A 22,714-nucleotide genomic window follows, 5' to 3' on the forward strand; every position below is an offset into this window, starting at 1 on the left:
GTATGGTTGGTCTTGTTTTAAAGAAGACATTTGCTAGGTTATTGTTGAAGTGAAATAAATTATGAAAGTGAAACAGAAAAAAAGTTATATAAGTTTGAGTTTATTAAAATGTACAAATTAAAAAATATAATTATTTATATTCTCTCTCTCTCTCTCTCTCTCTCTCTCTCTCTCTATATATATATATATATATATATATATTACAAAATATATTTTACTCTATAACTGCAAGAAAATGAAAGAAAAAAATCTGAACAAGTTGTGTTTCACATTTTAGAGACATGGGATGTCTGCTATAGAGATATTAAAAACAATAAACTACTATTTAATTCCCTCAACCGCTTTTGAAATGGGACCGGTATCATTCAATTCTATGACAGCTGTGTTGCGTTCAGTCCAAGATGGCGGAGCTGCAGCTCTGCGCATGGGTGCGTTTGTTGCTATGGAACGTTCTATTGAGTTTCGCCTCTTGTTACTTCTATACTCTTTGGCTTTCACCTACCAATAAAAGTGTAGTACTTTCAGATCGGTTAAAAAGTTCAGGTTCAGGTTCGGATACTCGTCAGATGATAACATATACAATGCAGTTCAAATGTTCTGGGTTATTATGATTTGTAAATAAATCATAAAAAGAAATAAAAAGAAAAAAATATTGCTTTAGATTTTAGTTATCGTATAATTAGAACCAATTTTAGGGCAAGGGTGTAAGAATATATTTTAGGTATTAAGTGGGATTGAAATCAGAATCTAGTAAAAATCTCTATTAAATTTTTTACAATTCTCATCCCCACCACAAGTTCTTGAAAAAGAAAAGATTTAGTTTAAGTCTGTGTTACCTTCACAGGGCCACTGTTTTTCAGCTCCATGACATTGACTGTGTAATTCACTCTTCTGCCGTACTGATCAAATTGAATATTTCCTGTCAATCCGTCCACACGCACCTGATCAAACACATGCACGAATGTTAAATGTTATAAAGTTCTCACACACAGACAGCAGGCATTGATAATGTGCTGGCAGAGCAGACCTGTTTGAGAGCACGCTCTATCTCCACCCCCTGAGCCCACGGCACCGCAGGATTGGCCAGGCAGTCTCCGTTGTTGCCACGGCGACTGATATCAATCCTTTGTTTATGCAGAAAGCGGAATGCCTCGGTCATTACTTGCACAGCATCATATGTGAGAGCGGAAGTGTACTGCAACGGAAAGAAATATGAGGACCATAAAAATGTCTTTCTTGGTTTTATGATAGATATATCATCTATAACGAACAGATAAAATAACCATGTTCAAAATGCTGTCAGTTGCATTTTTATTTGAGCATGATTTAAATATTTGCACTCCGTCACCCTGATTCTGCTGTCTGCTCCAGGGTACTCCTTCTCCTCCAGTGCCTCCCAGCGCTGGTCAAATTTAGCAACAAGCGGGTCATCAAAATCCACTATCTGAAATCCAGACACATTTGCCCCTCCATACTGAATCTTGGACAAATCTCCATCCACAAAGCCCTGAAACACACACACACACACACACACACTTTTTAATAACATAATTCATGCAACTCAAAACTGTGAGCTATTGTATTGTTTGTATCACAAACATGAATTCTTTAAATTCTGTCATTATTTGCTCACCATTATAATGTTCTAAACCTGTACTTTATTTGTAATTATTATATTTAATTATTAAAAGAAATGGTGCAATTCTAAAAATAGGAATAGGCCTGCATCAGTTGGCTTCTGCAATGCAAGAAATGGATGTGTAGGATTTAGTTATGATAGGACAGGATTTACCAAAGAAGCTCTTGGCTTTTTGGCACATCAGCACTGGTTTATCATTAGATTCCGGACACTGCAGCAGCTATGTAGGAAACTTAATTTTCCTCAGGAGAAAAAAAACTGACAGACATTCAAGAAAATGCTTCTTTTGTGTCATCTAAAATGTGCAACTGCATTTTTGTGCCACATTAAAAAATAAATATTTTGAGAATAAAGTAAAAATTCTAAAAATAAAGTATTCTAAGAAAAGTGAAAATTGTGAAAATAAAGTCAAAATATTTTGAGAATAAATCGAAATTATGAGAAATAAATCGTAATAATTATTTTGAGGTTTATAGCTTATATTGTGCATGCAAATGGACCGGATTGGGAAGTTTGCAAGACTTTTAACAGATTTCATACAACGTGTCATATACTCACAGAGATAGTATGACTTATTCAGACTTATTAACGTAATTTGGACTTTATTCTCAAAATATTTTGACTTTATTCTCATAATTTTGACTTTATTCTCAAAATATTTTGACTTTATTCTCATAAATTTGACTTTATTCACAAAATATTTTGACAATATTATGGTAGATTTTACTTTATTCTCAAAATATTTCAACATTATTCTCGTATTTTTGTGACATTATTCTCGTAATTTAGACTTTTTTCAAAATATCTCAATTTTATATTCATATTGCTATGACTTTATTCTTGTCATTTTAACTTTTTTCTCAAAATATTACTTTATCGTGGTAATCCTGGATTTTTTAAAATGCCTTTTTCTCAAATGCTATTGTAGAAATGTTACTTTCCTCATGACTTTATTATAATAGCTAATATTACAACATTAATCTCATAATGATGTGACGTAATTGACGTAATTCTAATAATTTTTACTTAAATCTTAAAATATTACAACTTTATTTTTTAAATGTGATTATTTGGTTAAAAGGCCAGATTTGTTTTTTTGGCACAAAAAAATTGCAAAACTACTTTTTAGATTTAGAAGACTTGGAATATATTGTATAATCAATATTAGCCATCTACGAGGTGCTTCCTAAACTTTTAGTTTAAGCTTGATGCAACTCCTGCTAACTGTACAATTTAGCTGTGTTTGATTCATTTTAAAACTTTCTCCTCAAAACACTGAATATTAAATGGTTTTGGAACAAAAAGAGGGTGAGTAAATAAGTGAGTAAAAATCTTTTTTGTGGAAATTATTTTTCTTAACTGACAGTCGTAAAAAAAAAACTTACAAAATTTGCAATGATGTAATGATATCCTTTCACATGTCGACCGATCGTGATCACCTAAGGAGAAGCAGGCAAAAAACGTCGTTCACAAGAGCAATTTCATTAAAGTGCCTCATAATGAATGTTAAAGGTGTACGCAGTACATCATCCTTTAACTACATTACTGACCTTACACGTGTGCTGTAATGTGTTTTTAGTGCGTCATTCACCTGCTCCATAATGTCCTTGACTTTGTCCTGTTCACAGTCTAAAATGACTCTCCTCTCCTTCTTGTTCTCCAGGTCCTGAAAGAGGGAGCGATATGCCTCGTCTTTCCACTCATCCTTCAGGTTTCCAACGTTTATGGCTGTTACCTGCCATTTCCTCTCTGCTGCAGTGTCCAGCACTGCCTGCAGGGTAGACAGACCTACATAGGGAGACGCACAGCAGTGTGCATGTGAGTGCTCTACATCAAATGTCTTCATAAAATTTTTCATCAATCTGCACAAGCTTTAATTACTTTCCTAAAGTGTAATTGCTTTAAAACCCCACGTCTACTTGCCTCACTGTCTCTTTTTAAATTAGATTCAATCTCAATTACAGTTGCTCTCTTTTTTAACCACTGTTCTACATGAATCAACCACTACTCCAAATTACACCCAGAGACCTCGATGTGAGGAGTATGTTTCTTGCACTAGAAGGGCCCTTGGGACACTTTTTCTCCTTCATTTATCATTTCTCCTACTCGCTCTCTTTATTTCAGCATTCTATCTTTTGGTCATCTGCTCTTTCATACTCCTCTTCTCTCAAGCTTCTCTCCTTACTGCACATCTCTCCCTCCTCTCCCTCTCTCTTATCTCTCTCGGTTGATTTCATATCTAGGTCTTGAGGAGATATTCATTTTGCCGCCTCAAACCAGAGATGCAGCACATCACGGACACTCTAGTCAACAGTGAAAACATTCAGAAAACATTCAGCTATCATAGCCGCAATATCAGAAATTTGAAGACTGTCAAAAAATGTTAGGTAAAATCTTATCGAATATGTCCAAGACTGAGTTACGATATAGTGATAGGCAACACTTTAGAATACTGTTTCTTACTTACTGCATAACTAATAACGAATTATTGAACTTACAGGTGTTAAGTGTTATTCATTAACACTTAACTCACTACTGTTAATTACTAAGGAAGATGTGTTAACTAATCACTATGTAATACAATTGTATGATTGTGTAAAGTAACAGTTAGTTAATCAATAATTAATGTATTATGTCATACCTCCTGAAGAACTACTATTAATTATCTACTATTTAAGGTTCAAGAAAAATAACTATGAAATAACTACTACTGAACAGTTATATGCAAATAGTCACTATAATAATCAGGCTGTGGACCACAAATCAAGTACTTGATTAAAAGTATATAGATACCCCAATAAAATATTACGTAATATAAAAATTATAATTAGGCCTATTCATTTTCAAAATTACTTGAGTAAAAGGACAAGCACAAAGTACTACTACAGTAGCAACTTTGTTACAGTCTACTCATTAGCCTATAATGGAATTTATTAGTTTGCTTCTAAATGTTTAACTTTTGATTATAAAATGTTTGTTAAATTCGTTTAAATGTGGGAAGTATACATGTGAAAATGGAGTAAAATGCGCTGTATTAAGAAATGTTTTCATCTGAAATAAAGATGGTAAACAAGTTGTATCGTGTATAAGTTTATGATTACTTTTATAGGTTTTTTTAGAGTGTAAGTTTGATTTGAAGTTTTGTTGAGTCAAAATGATGTAGCAATTATTATTTACTAATAGGTTCACATTAGAATACTGTTTCAGGTTCAGGTTACCTTGAATAGGTAAATGACTTTAGAATAGGCCTACTGTTTCAGGTTTGAAATAGGTCCTGCAGAAATATTTTATAATTCTTTATTAAGGTTCTAAATAATTGTTGCAAAATTATCTAATAATTCTTTATTAATTACTAATGGGTTCCCAATATTTTCACTTTAGAATAGGTCTTAAGTTCAGGGTAGAAATAAGTCTTGCAGAATTATTTGATAATTCTTTATTAATTACTAATTGGTTACCTGTATTTTCACTTTCCCTCAGTCCCTTGCCTTACATACAGGAATTAAATGAATGGTAATGTGGTATATGCTGAGGAGGCACACATACAGTACTGTATATAAAATATAAAAACTAAGGTAAGTTATTGCAAGGCATTTGAGTGGTGGTGTTCCTATCGGAAGCCGATTTCTTACAAAACACTTCACTACACAGGTAAAACCTCTATAAAATTTCTTGCATATTTATATTGCATTTTCATACTACTACTACTACTACAACTACTACTTCTACTACTAATAACATTTATATGTATAACATTTATATTCACAATTCAATGTAATTGCATATAACTGTTCAGTAGTAGTTACTTTTTTTTTAACCTTAACTAGTAGATAATTAATAGAAGTTCTTCAGGAGGTATGACAGAATGCATTAGTTATTGATAAACTTAACTAACTGTTACTTAACACAATCATAAAATTGTATTACATACTGATTCGTTAACACATCTTCCTTAGTAATTAACAGTAGTGAGTTAAGTGTTCATTAAAAATTACCTGTTAGTTCTTCAATAATTCATTATTAGTTATGCAGTAAGTAAGAAACGGTATTCTAAAGTGATATTTTAGCCCATTTACAATGCTTGTTAAATCTAACTATTTATGTTTTAATAGTTCTCCTAATTTAATTATTTAAAAGAGATTTATTTCCAATTAGAAAAACCATTGTTTTGACTAAACAGACACTGCAATTGATTCAAAACCTGAACATATCTGAAAACTAACAACAACAAAAAACATTGTTTAATTTTCTCTAAAATATTTCATTAGCTAGTTATTTATGAGTGTAATATCTATAAAAGAATGATAAAATATAGTAATAATAATAATTATCCAGTAATAAAGCTGGATTCCAGTAACAACTGGAAAGGTCAAAATCATTTGTCAAAACATGAAAACATTTTAATAGATGAAAAAGCATTTTTGAGTCATGATCTAAAAGAAGAAGAAAAAAAAATCACCCTATATATCAATTCACTGAAATGCACAGCAGACACATTGGAAAAATTGCCACTCTTATACTTTTAAGTCCTGAGACAAAAAAAGGATTGTGAAACAAGTCTTGAGGAAACTTAATGGGCAAATAAAAATCTGAACAAAGACTGTATCATGATGCACAGCACTTTTACACTCAATTTGGACAGATAAATTGCTTCTCAAGAGAAACTTCACATCTGGTTAGTTATAGAGGACAGAACCTGCAAAAATAATACATGGATAAGTAAATAAATGGCTGATAGAATTAATTTTAAATTAAATAATTAAATGATGCATAAACAAAGAAAAATAAAATAGTGTGACTGAAAGAGAGAGAGCAAGAGAGAGAGGGAGAATGAGAAAGAGACTGTAATGTGCTTATCTGTAAGCACTCTCAACTCGCATGCTCTTTCTACAAAGAGGCATTTCACCACAAAGTAATAGGACTATTGATTGAATTCTCTAGAGTATGTGTGTGTGTGTGTGTGTGTGTGTGTGTGCGCGCAAGCAGCTCAGAAAGAGCCTTGGCTGTGGAAAAAAAAAAAGATAAAAAATACATACATTTCTCAAAAGACAGAGAGAAAGCGTTTACCTCTGTCGCTGTCATACAGATAGGCAAACTTCTCCCACTTGTAATACTCCACCAGGCTGATGAGAGGACCTTTGATATCAGGCCTCATCTGCAGAACAAACTGGTTTAGCCCATCAGCTGGAAAACTTGGCGTGATGAAGGACACGTGCAGCGTCTCACAGAATGAAGTGATAGTGTTCACCGACTTCTTATCGTAGAAGCCAAAGATGGCATACACTCCTCTGGAAAACTGCGAGCAAACTGAAAACAGTAACAGACATCAATACACAGCAACTAAACTAACTAAAATATTGTAAGATAACAATATATTACAGTTCTGGTCAATACCAATAAATGTCTGACATTAGAATTTACCTTTTTTTTGTCAAAATGATAATAAATATTAATTTTCAGATTTCACATTACACAGAACTAATTTGACATGAATTCTATTACATTTAATTAAATTATTTATATTTTCATAAATTAAAGTTGTAATGAGAAGTAGCACCATATATTTTCATCTGTTGTAATCTGAGTGAGACAGATTATAAAAAAAATATATATATATATATATATATATATATATATATATATATATATATTTTGTGCGCTTATTCTTTTTACATATCAGAAAGCAGCCTGTTATTTAATCACGAGATTGAGATTTGATATTCTGCTGATTAAAATGAAACGTATGTATTGATAAATCGTTCACAATGCGATTAAAGTATTAGTCTACTTCCAGAATAAAAAATTCCTGATAATTTACTCACCCCATATCATCCAAGATATCCATGTCTTTCTTTCTTCAGTCAAAAATAAATCAAGTTAATTTCTTTTTGACTGAAGACAGAAAGACATTAACATCTTGGATGACATGTGGTGAGTAAATTAGCAAGACCCAAGTGAGCATCAGATGATGCCAGTGGTAATCTAAATGCAAAAATGGGGGAAATTAGCATTTACAATTATATCATATATATATATATATATATATATATATATATATATATATATATATATATATATATATATATATATATATATATATATATATATATATATATATATATATACACACACACATATACACACACACACACACACACACACACACACACATACACACACACACACAGATATATACTTTCAAATAAGATTATGGCTGGTAGTGTCTTCAAAATATTGGTTTGCGTTAGAAATAACTATGTGATAATGATTTTTGGATAATCTGAATGAGTTCAATGAATGGGTTTGCTGTATAAATAAAGCACAAATTTCACTTGAATATTTCCTTATAACTTATAATATAATTTGCCTAAAAATGCAACTTTTTGACCACTGAATGTGTAAAGCTCATTGTCACTGGTGTGAGGTCAGTTCTCTTTTCCTAATTTAGGAAGGGGGCATAGGAGCTGAATCAGTGCGTGTAGATCAATGGCTGATAAACTAGTCTGAGAGTATTGAGCTAAATCTGATCTGAGAATGTGTGAGCACTGAAGAGAAAAAAATTGATTAGACATAGATTACGCCCACTCCTCAAGCCATCCTGGCTTTTTAAACACAATAAATCTATGCAAACATAATATACATACTAACTCAAACCACTGCCAACAAACTAAAGTATTTAGTCTTTATTTGATATATAGAGTCTCTTATTTTGACAGAAGCCACTTAATGATCTACACTCTAACAATTAGGACAGAAATCGATTGGAGAATTAAGTGTGTTTGCTTGCACTTTAAAAGTTCACTACAGCAATAAATCATCTTTTTAAAATGTAATTTGATCTTTTTAGACTAACTGAAATCATGCCAGTATGGAGCACATTTGGACTATAGATCTACGCACATGTACTTAATGTTGGAGAAGGTCAGTTGATCACTTTTATGGAAAGAATTCAATATGACACATACAATTCATCAACATTAAACCATGAACTGACCTAAGCATACTTTAATGCAGTTTAGACACAGTATTCAGATATTTCTTGATCTCAAACATTAAATCACACATTATAAACAACAAAGATGTAGAAACAAACAAAACAGAAAACTATGAAAATGAAAGATTATTAATGTCAACATATTTAACATCTTCAGGGCAAATGCTAATGGAGTCTGAAATCAATTACATTAAACTAGGAGTAATGCATCTTGGATATGTGCAATTATATGAGCAAGATGATGAATCTACGATACAAGCACAATATTGTACAATTGCATAATTGAGGGTCCAAAATGAAAGGGACAAACAATGCCCTTGCACAATTAAAGATTTTTTTATGGCTGTTGCAATTAAAGTGAAATGTGAATATATAAAAAGTAGATCTGTTAATAAATCAGATTTATTTTTTAGCATTTTTGCAACAGTGAGCATAAGCACTGATATGTATTTCAGTTGAATACAGTGACCAAACAGAGGCATTTAGAAGAGTGTTCATACTCATCTGCACTGTTCCGAATTCTTTCATCACTGACAACAAATTGTGATAAGAGATTCATTCTGCAGTGTAAACAGCTTTAGTGATTAGGTTTACCTTCGATTTCAGTTTAATAAGATATAACTGAAGTCACATAAATCACTGTTTACACAACTCACTTATATTACACTGCTCATTTATATCACATTCCTCACTTACATTACACTGCTGACTTAAATTTCTCACTTTACACTGCTCCCTACTCTCCATATGCATCTTTGCTTTTTCGTGTTTTTTCACCTTCTCCGAGAGATGATGCATGACGGTGACACCTGTAGTTGTCCATGCATGTCCGCAACGCATATATATATTCTACTTTGCATATTTAATTCCATGTGTATATGGGTTCTTGTCAAACTGTTCATAATCCAGCTGCAGCTTGTGCTCACACACAGTGATCTGCAGACAGTCTGCATGCAGTCAGAGAGCTAAATATGAGACTTTGATCAGCAGTCGCACGGAACAGTAGAGAGAGCCTGCTGCTGTCTGAGCTGGCACTGCCACACATCAGGGCTTATGGGATATGCCTGTGTGAATGGGCCGCACATATACGTGCACTGGGGATTCATTTGTGTGTCAATTGCTCTAGCTATCTAAATGTGTTGTCAGTACAGTAGGGAATTTCAGTATGGCAATTTGTATGCCATATTCATACAGGGAATCATGACCAGAAATTATTATTCTTCCAGTATAATCAACTAAAGAATAAATGATGACTACAAATATTTTAAACAAATGCATGCTTGTTCTACACTATTAACAAAGTTGGTTCTTTAAAGGTTGTTCACACACAATAACTGTTGTATTTGGAAATACAGGTCCTTCTCAAAAGATTAGCATATTGTGATAAAAGTTCATTATTTTCCATAATGTAATGATAAAAATTTAACTTTCATATATTTTAGATTCATTGCACACCAAATGAAATATTTCAGGTCTTTTATTGTTTTAATACTGATGATTTTGGCATACAGCTCATAAAAACCCAAAATTCCTATCTCAAAAAATTAGCATATTTCATCCGACCAATAAAAGAAAAGTGTTTTTAATACAAAAAAAAGTCAACCTTCAAATAATTGACTCTGGCACCTTGATTTCCGAATGCCATGCAAAATTTGCTTTCATCCAAAAAAAAGTACTTTGGACCACTGAGCAACAGTCCAGTGCTGCTTCTCTGTAGCCCATTTCCTGCACACGCCTGTGCACGGTGGCTCTGGATGTTTCTACTCCAGACTCAGTCCACTGCTTCCGCAGGTCCCCCAAGGTCTGGAATCGGTGCTTCTCCACAATCTTCCTCAGGGTCCGGTCACCTCTTCTCGTTGTGCAGCGTTTTTTGCCACACTTTTTCCTTCCCACAGACTTCCCACTGATTAGCATATTGTGATAAAAGTTCATTATTTTCCACAATGTAATGATAAAAATTAAACTTTCATATATTTTAGATTCATTGCACACCAACTGAAATATTTCAGGTCTTTTATTGTTTTAATACTGATGATTTTGGCATAAAGCTCATAAAAACCCAAAATTCCTATCTCAAAACATTAGCATATTTCATCCGACCAATAAAAGAAAAGTGTTTTTAATACAAAAAAAAGTCAACCTTCAAATAATTATGTTCAGTTATGCACTCAATGCTTGGTCGGGAATCCTTTTGCAGAAATGACTGCTTCAATGCGGCGTGGCATGGAGGCAATCAGCCTGTGGCACTGCTGAGGTGTTATGGAGGCCCAGGATGCTTCGATAGCAGCCTTAAGCTCATCCAGAGTGTTGGGTCTTGCGTCTCTCAACTTTCTCTTCACAATATCTCACAGATTCTCTATGGGGTTCAGGTCAGGAGAGTTGGCAGGCCAACTGAGCACAGTAATACCATGGTCAGTAAACCATTTACCAGTGGTTTTGGCACTGTGAGCAGGTGCCAGGTCGTGCTGAAAAACAAAATCTTCGTCTCCATAAAGCTTTTCAGCAGATGGAAGCATGAAGTGCTCCAAAATCTCCTGATAGCTAGCTGCATTGACCCTGCCCTTGATAAAACACAGTGGACCAACACCAGCAGCTGAAATGGCACCACAGACCATCACTGGTACTTGACACTGGACTTCAGGTATTTTGGCATTTCCTTCTCCCCAGTCTTCCTCCAGACTCTGGCACCTTGATTTCCGAAGGCCATGCAAGATTTGCTTTCATCCGAAAAAAAGTACTTTGGACCACTGAGCAACAGTCCAGTGCTGCTTCTCTGTAGCCCATTTCCTGCACACGCCTGTGCACGGTGGCTCTGGATGTTTCTACTCCAGACTCAGTCCACTGCTTCCGCAGGTCCCCCAAGGTCTGGAATCGGTCCTTCTCCACAATCTTCCTCAGGGTCCGGTTACCTCTTCTCGTTGTGCAGCGTTTTTTGACACACTTTTTCCTTCCCACAGACTTCCCACTGAGGTGCCTTGATAAAGCACTCTGGGAACAGCCTATTCGTTCAGAAATTTATTTCTGTGTCTTACCCTCTCGCTTGAGGGTGTCAATGATGGCCATCTGGACAGCAGTCAGGTCGGCAGTCTTAGCCATGATTGCGGTTTTGAGTAATGTTTTTAAAAGCCTCAGGAATCTTTTGCAGGTTTTTAGAGTTAATTAGTTGATTCAGATGATTAGGTTAATAGCTCGTTTAGAGAACCTTTTCATGATATGCTATTTTTTTGAGATAGGAATTTTGGGTTTTCATGAGCTCTATGCCAAAATCATCAGTATTAAAAAAATAAAAGACCTGAAATTTTTCAGTTGGTGTGCAATGAATCTAAAATATATGAAAGTTAAATTTTTATCATTACATTATGGAAAATAATGATCTTTTATCACAATATGCTAATTTTTTGAGAAGGACCTGTATATTAAATTTACATTACATTTATTCATTTAGCAGATGCTTTTATCCAAAGCTTACAGCTTACAGATGAAGACAGTGGAAGCAATTAATATCAGTTTAAGGTTCTTTATTCCAGGCCCTTATGTTATCTTTTTCTTAAAGAGTGCATAGCATTAGTTCTAATGCACAAAATAAAATTTTTGGTTGTTGTTTTTAAAGATTTTCAAATTCATGAGAAGAAGGTAAACTCCGTCAACTAATTGGATCTGTCTGCTGTTGACATTAAAGCCAATTGACAAGACAGCCTATCCGTCAATCAGAAATCAGGGGTGTTTCTGCATTTGACCTTGGATGAGAGAGAGATGCACCAACATTTGCATTTGGTCCAAGGTATTAACATATCACTCCTGTCATTTATAATTTGAATATGCAGATATTAATGAGCCTTTATGACAGAAAATGTGCTTTGTTAAAGCTTCAAAGTCTCTTCTCATAAGTTCAGAGTAAATATTTACATCACACATAGACGCAAACTACAGTGTAGAGATGATATAAATGAAATTGTATCGTACACGGTAAGTTCTGGTTTCACACTTAGCTTCGCTTCATCTGTGATTCACCATTACCTACAGAACTGCTTTCCGCTCACTGATATCTCTTTCTCTCTCTATCAAATTTTAAATCAACATGACCCTTTAACGTCACAACTTACGTATCACCAAGAATTCGATGTTTCCCACCTCTACATGACTTCTACTAGAAGGACAGGAAACTTCTGTGATCTGTGGTCAAATAGTACATCATCAGTAATGTAATTTCATAATTTAATAAACTAGCACTATCAATATTATTGAACTAATCTGCATAAACACTGAACTGACACTGAACTGAACTGATCTTCTGTAACTACTTTATTGCTGAGTTCATTTCATAGTGAACATTGCAACATTCATGCTGTTAACTAAATTTAACAATTAACTAACCTGAGCTGAATAATGACATTATTATTTTTTGGGGCTGCTTTACAGCTAAAAAAAAATGTGTTTGATTCTTGAAGAACTTAATACTGTTATTTTTTATTACTGTGACGCTGTTTAGAGACAATCTGTGTTGTACAAAATGCAATCTATGCAAATGTGACAAAACACTTGCTTCTGTGATATTGATTAAATAGATATATTTTGGCTTGAAATCTAATGAAGAAATGTTGTACTGCCAGACAACCCAGACAGAAAAATACTTTAAAAATACAAATAATAATATTTATTTTGATCCTATCCTTCTTTCTTTTTTTTGATGGATGCGAACAAAAACATGATTATTAATTACAATGTGGCAATACATGCATGTGACAGCACATCAATTGAATTATATATTAATGTGCCAAGTTGAGACATTGTGACCAACTATCTGCTTGCACTCCCCTTAATAACAAGCTCACCTCTCAATACCAATATGTCATATCCCCCACTACTTTCTTATCATCTCACTTTTGACTGATTGAATGCTTTGTCCAGCCTCTGACAACACGCAATCATCTTTATCCTTCAAAAACATGTTTCCTCTGTAATGATCAGGTTATCCTTGGTATACATTAATGACTTTAAGACAGTCCTCCATCACATCACATACACATTCCTCATTCAACTGTGACTGTGTTTTCCTGATTAACAAATGCCTTTAAATAAACCCCTACTAGACCCCCCCCCCCCCCCCCACACACACATCTCTTTCTGTCCCTCAAGGTGATTGCAGATTGTTGGGATTGAGGTACTGTCAGTAAAGGAGAGAAAATGCTCAGTCACTCGTTTTTCATCCTGTCTTCAGCACTAAATCCTCCACACCCCCTTCTGGACACGCTGATGTGAATATCTTTAATATAGCACACACAAATACAGGTGCATCTCCACAATTTGAAAATCATGGAAAAACGCCAGCTCCTCTGTACTGTTTGTCTGATGTTACTTCTTCACAGTTCCTTCTCTTCACAATACCCCATAGATCTTCTGTGAGGTTCAGGTCAGGCGAGTTGGCTGGCCAATCAAGCACAGTAATATCATGCTCATTAAACCACTTGGAAGTGGTTTTAGCACTGTGGGCAGGTACTAAAGTTCTGCTGCAAAATTAAATCAGCATCTCCATAAAGCTTGTCAGCAGACTAAAGCATAAATTGCTCCAAAATCTCCTGGTAGATGGCTGCATTGACTTGATAAAACAGAATGGAGCAATACCAGCAGACGTCACAGCACCCAAATCATCACTGACTTCAGGAACTTCACACTGGACTTCAAGCAGCTTGGCTTCTGTGCCTCTTCAGTCTTCCTCCAGACCTTGATTTACAAATGAAATGCTAAATTTACTCTTGACTCTGGCTTCAGTCCACTCCTTGTGAATCTCTCCCAAGTTCTTGAATTAGCTTTTCCTGACAATCTTCTAGTATAATAGTCCTTATAATATTTTAGATATATTTTACATATATTTTAAGGGAAGTCATGGCCTAATGGTTAGAGAGTCGGACTCGCATTCGAAGGGTTGTGAGTTCGAGTCTCGGGCCGGCAGGAAATGTAGGTGGGGGAAGTGCATGTACAGTGATCTCTCCACCTTCAATACCATGACTTAGGTGCCCTTGAGCAAGGCACCGAACCCCCAACTGCTCCCAGGGTGCTGCAGCATAAATAGCTGCCCACTGCTCTGGGTGTTTGTTCATGATGTGTGTGTGTGTTCACTGCTGTGTGTGTGCACTTGGAATGGGTTAAAAAGCAGAGCACGAATTCAGAGTATGGGACACCATACTTGGCTGTGTGTCACATCACTCACTTTATAAAATTATTGAGATGATTATTTTTCATAATATAAATTGGGTCTCATTATATTTTGGGGTCTGTGACATCAGCAAGGTAAAAAAAAATGGAATTTTTTTTTAGTGCATCCCAGTAAGTTGTTGTTGTATAGTGATAGCATCTCATAAGTGGCGGCAAGCTGGAGGCATTTTATGCTCAGTGTTAACATTAATGTGTTATTTAATCTGACAACTAAAGAAAAGCTGCTGTGTTCCAGGAACTCAAACTCTAATATCATCATGTAATAAGCAAATGGGACAATCCAAAAACAAACATGCTTTTGAAAATATTTTAATAGAGTAACAGAGTCTGCTGTACACTAAAAAAAATAACTGTTCTGATACAAAATGTAACTGCCACAACAATGCTGAAACCTTTCAAGGGCACATAGTATCTGTCAATAGACTTGGACGGGTCTCAGATGAGACACTTAAATCACTTCAATCACTTCAAGGACAGTGTTGTAGTCGAGACCAGCTCATTCGAGTCCGAGTCCAGATCGAGTCCAGAGAGGGTCGAGTCCGAGTCAAGACCGAGTTCAGAAAGGGTCGAGTCCGAGTCAAGACCGAGTTCAGAAAGGGTCGAGTCCGAGTCAAGACCGAGTTCAGAAAGGGTCGAGTCCGAGTCAAGACCAAGACCAGAGAGATTGGGTCTCAGACAAGACCTATAGAAATCTTCAAGAGTATGTAAAATGTTAGGTGGAAACAATAAAGGGTAAAAGGGCCACATAGTATGTGGTGTAAAGTTAATTTTATTAGTATTATGAATTGTTACTTGTCAATATTAAGTGCTCATTTTCACATAACATCGTTGTACCACTATACACATCCATATAACCTTTCTAGTACACATAACATTACTGTATGACTCTATATTGTAATTCTACATAACACTTCTAGTACAAGTAACATAACTGTACCACTATACCTGTAAATGTTCAACTGTAACAGCTTTTACATAACTTTTAACCTTGAAGCTTAACTAATGACTGCTAATATCCTTACAATGGCTTGGATTATGTTCACTTTAGATGTTGTGAAGATTACAGATGGGCAACTGTAGTATTACAACTACTTTTCAAAAAAATAAGCGAGGAGACCATCCTGCTACCCAACCAAGCACGATGTGGTCTCATGATCAATCCACCCAGACTAAAAACTCTCTCTACTGGTGCAGAGGAAGCGGGGACTGACAACAGTTACCATTTTATCACTTTCTGTAACAGCATCGGATAATCTAATGCTAATTTCCCTGGATGGTGCGTTTTAAGGGTAAAATACACACTAGTCCAAGTTTTTTTTAGTTACGGAGGGCATACACACAAGAGCCAACTGACTGTCCAGGAAAATTTCATGCAAAAGTGTGTATGTGCCAGGGGAAGAAAGCTGGATGAAATGCCATATAAGTTCAATGCATTCTGTCAGACATTTTTTTTTTGGGGGGGGGGGGGGATGTTTAGTGTTGAGACAGTCAGTCGGTGTCTGTATTCATTATATAATTTAATTAAACGATATTTTTTTTTTTTTTTTTTTTCTGTGACCATTTTGTCCTACTTTGTAAAAAATAACACAGTTGAGAGAAATAATGTAGCAATGTGGCTTTCTGGAAAGCGGGATCACTACAGGCGGATGGCAGGAGGGTAACTTAAGGCCGGTGACACACTGGCTGCGTGGCATCTCTGCTGCGTGCCAGAAGCGTGGTGGCTGCTTCGCGTTTTCTGTGTCTTTACACACCAGAAGCGTGCCTGCACGCGGCGCTTGGCGCGCTGCTGCTGCTGTAGGTGACATAGAGGGAGGCAGCCGAAAAACCAGGCTCTTGTCTTCATGACAACAATATCAACTTTTTTTTTTTTTTTTTTACACACCTACTGATAGGACAAAATAGAGTATGTTTGACAGGTGCAATATTTGAAAATCGATCATTATTAATTTATTTTCTAAATTACATTTATATCTGAATTTATGCCAACCTATAGACTTTCAAATATCAAAATGTCATGAATTAATATGTAGTTGTGTACAAAATGACATATCTTCCTAGTATATTTTGCCTGGAAAAGCTTCCAACATGCACGCGTGTCACGTTAAAAATATGCGTCGGTTCTATTTCTAGCATGCACGGGTTTTCCGCGCGTCTCACGCAGGCAGTCTGCAAGATCTAACCTGTTAACATGGGAGCCGAATTAAAAACAGACACGCCACGCAGCTGAGATGCTTGCGCCACACATCCGGTGTGTCGCTGGCCTAACGTCTCACGTCAAAAGAAAATCACCAGACATTGGATGTGTCAATCAATTTCAATTTAACATCAATTCAAATAAACATTAACATACAGTAATAATCATGAAATATTTTGATTGGGACTCGAGTGGACTCGGGCATAAGTCCGATTCCTAATATGTTCGAGTCCGAGTCAATACCGAGTCAAAATGCACACGAGTCCATGACAAGACCGAGACCATTAAAATACGGTCTCGAGACCGAGTCCAAGACCGAGTCCGAGTCTCGAGTACACAACACTGTTCAAGGATAAACAAGTGATAACAGTGTTTGTATGTTACAACATAAATTAGTTTTTTGCTATGGTAGACCATATTCTGTCTAAACAATTGGCTTTTCTGGCAAATAAATTCTTATAATGAAGCTTATATATCATCCACAGAAAATCCTGCTCAATGTAATGTACAGGTGCATCTCAATAACTTAGAAAGTTGTGGAAAAGTTCAAAATTTCAGTAATTTAAATCAAATTGTGAAACTTGTGTATTGAATGAATTCAGTGCACACAGACTTAAGTAGTATAAGTCTTTGGCTCACATTTAACAAAAACAACAAATTAGAATATGGTGAAATGCAAATCAGCTAATCAACTCAAAACACCTGCAACGTTTTCCTGAGCCTTTAAAATGGTCACTCAGTTTGGTTCACTAGCCTACACAATCATGGGGAAGACTGCTGATCTGACAGTTGTCAAGAAGACAATCATTAACACCCTTCACAAAGAGGGTAAGCCACAAACATTCATTGCCAAACAAGCTGGCTGTTCACAGAGTGCTGTATCCAAGCATGTTAACAGAAAGTTGACTGGATGGAAAAAGTGTGGAAGAAAAAGATGCACAACCAATGAAAGAACCGCAGTCTTATGAGGATTATCAAGCAAAATCGATTCAAGAATTTGAGTGAACTTCACAAGGAATGGACTGATGCTGAGGTCAAGGCATACAGAAGTGTCAAGGAATTTGGCTACAGTCGTCGTAATCCTCTTGTTAAGCCACTCCTGAATCACAAACAACATCTTACCTGGGCTAAGGAGAAGAAGAACTGGACTGTTGTCCAGTGTTCCAAAGTCCTCTTTTCAGATGAAAGCAAGTTTTGTATTTCATTTGGAAACCAAGGTCCTAGAGTCTGGAGGAAGGGTGGAGAAGCTCATAGCCCAAGTTGCTTGAAGCCCACAGTCTGTGATGATTCGGGGTGCAATGTCATCTGATGGCGATGGCCCTTTCACACAGGACGTGGAATACACTGCGATATAATGCTCAATCATTTCAAAGGCTTGTGCCGCACGAGGACGGTTAATTGCTGCTTCTACCAAAGTGCTCGCGTTGCAGAGCGCACCACTGGCGCGCAAGTTGCGCAAGCGTGCTAAAAGTTCAAAAGAGTTTTTGCCACTGCGCTCTGAAGGGCTGCTCTGAACCCGGTGGGTGGGGGGAGTGCATGTACAGTTCTCTCTCCACCTTCAATACCACGACTTAGGTGCCCTTGAGCAAGGCATCGAACCCCCCAACTGCTCCCCGGGCGCCGCAGCATAAATGGCTGCCCACTGCTCCGGGTGTGTGCTCACAGTGTGTTTGTGTGTTCACTGCTCTGTGTGTGTGCACTTCGGATGGGTTAAATGCAGAGCACAAATTCTGAGTATGGGTCACCATACTTGGCTGAATGTCACATCACTCACTCACTTAAAAGGGGGTCTCAGAAATGTCCTCAAAATAATATTTTACTAACTTAAATTGTGCTTTGTTTGTAGAATGTTAAAAAACTGGTAAAAAAATTACCAGTGTTAGATAAGTATTTTTATATTGTTGTTTTGTATAAGTGTACAATGTTTAAAAATAATAATTTATTTAATATAGTGTCCATTTCATTAATTTAACATTTAATATTGGAGGCATCCAAGTTAAGAGACACGTGAACATATTGTTTTTTAAAGTTATGCAATAATACTTTACCTGGTAATTGGTTACTATTTTTGAGAAGTAACTAGTAACCATAACTTATTACTTTTCTATAGTAACTTGCCCAACACTGGACACTACTATTGCACTATAATGCTGCCTCTGTCACTTTATGATAATAGATAATTTACACTCTGAATTAGGTAGTTTGTCATTATGACAGTAGCTCATTGAAATGGATGGACAATGCCCTTCATTTTGTTCTGAAATCTATCACAGCTTTCATTGGCCAAGGCCCACCCATGAGGCCTATGACCAACATGTCAACAACCAATCACAGTTCGTTTCGTTCATCGTCACGCTTTGAGGCGTGGAAATGTCGCCACAATAACAGACTGGTGTGTAAAACTCTTGGACGTATTTTAAAGATTCTATGCTGTGAAATTTTAATATTTCACATAATTTTGAAAATCCAGCATGTAGTCGATTCCTCGTTGTCACAATTGTAAACACTAGTTTTTCTTCTTTCGTGAGGGGGTTTGGCACCACGGTATCTTTGTTTCCAGGTGGAACATGACATGACACACACGTCTCGTGGAATCCTGTAGAATTCAACCAATCCGATGAGGACGTCGACATTTCTGAAGCATTTCTAGAGCGTGCTGCATATACATATGTCTTCCGCGCATGATGGATAACGGAAGTGAGAGAAAAGAGTTTATTAGATACAAATAATAACTGAGCCTCACCCTGGAGCGGTGTGAGGCACATTTATTATGAATGCGCATGCTTTATTTGACGACTTGTGAACTGTTCAGCTGCAACGCCTGCTGATTGCAATGATAGAGCTTGGGATAGCCAGGACAACTTTTTATATAACTCTGACTGTATTCGTCTGAAAGAAGAAAGTCATATACACATAGGATGCTTCGAGAGTAAGTAAAACACAGTCTATTTTTAAGTGGTTTGTTAAAACTCAGTGGGCTCAAGAGTGGCAAGAAATGAATTATTTTCCCACTGCCTCCCTTGCCTCTTCAGAGAAAACACCCATGATACGCATGTGGGTAAATTCAACAGCAATGGAAATCCCTTGTGTGCATTAAACAAACAACATTAGAGTATGTAGGTCTAGGCATGTTTGCATATAGCAAGACAAAATAATTTACTTATTCATCTTCCAGGTGCAGTGACTACATTATGTTCTATATTTGCAGGTGAAAAGCAGAAAGCACAGGCCCTCATTCCACACACCTCCTCACAATCAAATGCCCAAGCAATTTTCAAAATATTATGTATGTGTACCCTGAAGTATCATTGAGATTTTCAGTTCATGATGTATGTATCTGTGGGACGGGAATGTGGGGGTGGGCAGGCCATTCGCATGAATCAGCGGCAGTTCAGGATGATGAGACACAGACTTGTCGCAGTGAAGCTCACATCGCAAAGCATCAGTGTTTGACATCAAAGGAGCCATGCACACTGAGAGACAACGCATTCAGGTTGATGGACTGGGTGAAAACTATAACGAGGTGTCTCCGCAGCCCATTCAGGTTTGCGCACCTCTTCAGGGACCTCAATAAAGCTATGTGTTTACTTGCTGGTGTAAAATGTTAAAACTATCACACATTTGCATAGATTTCTATTTAGAAATTATCGCTTAGAATATGCAATTGTTAAACAAAACCAAATTGAACATATCTACAGATATGCAATACAATTTTATCATTCCTCAAAAGCCTACAAGTAAGAGTCTACTAAATACTACATTCTACTAAAGGAGTATTGATGGGAGATTTGACTCATTTCTATGAATTATTTCTTGTGAGCAGTAGTTTAAAAAAATATCAATTATTAATTTGCATCATGTCATCATAGCATGGTTTCTGACATTCTGATATGACATTATAATTGCACCTAAACAGAGTATGTAACACATACATGTTGCTTTTTCAATTCAGCCTGTTGCAAGCATAATTCAGCTCATAAAAATATAGATGCAATTTTATGAATTTATATTAAACAAATTAATTTGTATACATAGTGATAAACAATCTGACTTATTTAGTTAACTGTTTGAGAACAGTTTGTTTCAAATAAGTTTTTTTTTAAATATACTCAGTTGTTCATTTGTATCATGCACAAATTGTAAATCGTTAAATGCTCTGAAATATTTTTTAACATACACTACGTTTTTCTTAAGTTCAGTCTGTTGCAAACATGATTCAACTATATATATATATATATATATATATATATATAAACAGCATTTACATTATTAACTAGGCCATTTAAAATCGCAATTAGGCTATGCCAAACAATTAACTTTTCATCACATAGCCTCCTCTCGGTATCAATTCACTCACTGGTTCTAATTTGCTCATTACGAATCGGACATGTTGGAAAGAGACCGTTCTCAATTCAAAGAATCAATGAGTTGTTGACTCGGAACGATTCAGTCCAATTCGTGAACGAATCGTTCAGTCTGATTATTGAATGAATCATTCAGGCCGGTTTAGTGAATCCGTTGAACAGAACCATTGAACAGATCTGACAAGAACTAGTCTGGATGTCGTGAAACGCCAACATCTATGAAGAATCTTCAAACCCTTTATACTGACTACTAATAATTAATAGCCTTTTTAAATCGTAAAGTCTTTCATCATTCGAAACTGATCTTCATGCTTCAGATCTAAGATGCGTGGGGGAGGGACGCGCGCGAGGTCCATTTTTACGCCCTCGTGCCTCGCTTGTCATAACCCCTTAAATGATATAAAGAAATTCGACCGTAAAGCATTCGACAAAGACAAAAGACACTCAGATACTTTCCGCTGTTTTATTTGGCATCTAATTGTTCAGATGCTGGTAAAACGGGGCCATCTCCTCTCCTCCTCCGTTACTGTGGAAACCATCATCATGCTGCTCCCGAGAATGCCAATTATCACATCCCCCAAAAACTGGTTTATATAACCACTATCTTCCCAACGCATAGTCTGCACATCTATACAGGCAGAACCAAATGTGCCACAATTCAGACTGATTAAAACCAAAGTTCTTGAATGATATACCGATTGTTTGCCCACAACCAGCCCCCGGTCCTTTTAAGCGTTGCGTAAACAAGTGGATGGCACACCAGCGTTAATAATAGAACACAAGTAGGCTATGAAGGCGATAGCTATTCTGTGTTAACTCGAATACGAATAACGCACAGAAGCTGCCATAAAGGCTCCTGTAATATTTAAAACGGCATCACTGGAGGATGAATGAATAATATAGGAAGGGACACTAGATGCCTTAATGATCACACCTGTGTGCGTCGGTAAATTAATTCGTATCAACACTTAGATTATAATTCATTATGGAAAATAGTTAAAGTGGTAAAAACTCCATGTCGACTTACAGCAATTTGTTATGGCGAAGCTGTTAGCCACCTCCAGGTTATCAATGTGAGGAGTGAGGCGGAACTCGGCCGTGCCGTACTGAACCATTCCGATCCGAAACGCGCTGTACTCTTGATCCGCTCCTCTGGGGAACAGGCCACCTGAGAAAAGAACACATTCAAATGATTCATAATTAAATTACAAGACGAATCACGTCTCATACTCCAAAAATATCATATAGCCTATATCACGAAAATCTCACATGGCATACATATAAAGATGTTTATTAAGTCATTTCGCTAG

General features: G+C 36.2%; 1 protein-coding gene across 7 annotated transcripts in view; it reads right to left on the reverse strand.

Annotated features, from left to right (window-relative positions):
* Positions 1-22,714, reverse strand: part of gria2a (glutamate receptor, ionotropic, AMPA 2a) — a 38,661-nt gene that overhangs the window by 15,576 nt on the left and 371 nt on the right. For all 7 annotated transcript variants that reach the window (XR_008152221.1, XM_052545860.1, XM_052545858.1 and 4 more), the window contains exons 2-8: positions 22,432-22,572; positions 6,707-6,946; positions 3,231-3,427; positions 3,025-3,078; positions 1,349-1,507; positions 1,028-1,195; positions 837-941 (exon numbers count right to left, since the gene is read on the reverse strand). Coding sequence is in view for 6 of the 7 variants with exons in the window: in XM_052545860.1 (XP_052401820.1) it covers positions 837-941; positions 1,028-1,195; positions 1,349-1,507; positions 3,025-3,078; positions 3,231-3,427; positions 6,707-6,946; positions 22,432-22,572 (1,064 nt within the window). In the remaining variant the exon portion in view is untranslated. The remainder of the gene's footprint in view (positions 1-836; positions 942-1,027; positions 1,196-1,348; positions 1,508-3,024; positions 3,079-3,230; positions 3,428-6,706; positions 6,947-22,431; positions 22,573-22,714) is intronic.

Source organism: Carassius gibelio, chromosome B1, assembly GCF_023724105.1.
Source record: "Carassius gibelio isolate Cgi1373 ecotype wild population from Czech Republic chromosome B1, carGib1.2-hapl.c, whole genome shotgun sequence".
NCBI classification, from domain to species: domain Eukaryota; kingdom Metazoa; phylum Chordata; class Actinopteri; order Cypriniformes; family Cyprinidae; genus Carassius; species Carassius gibelio.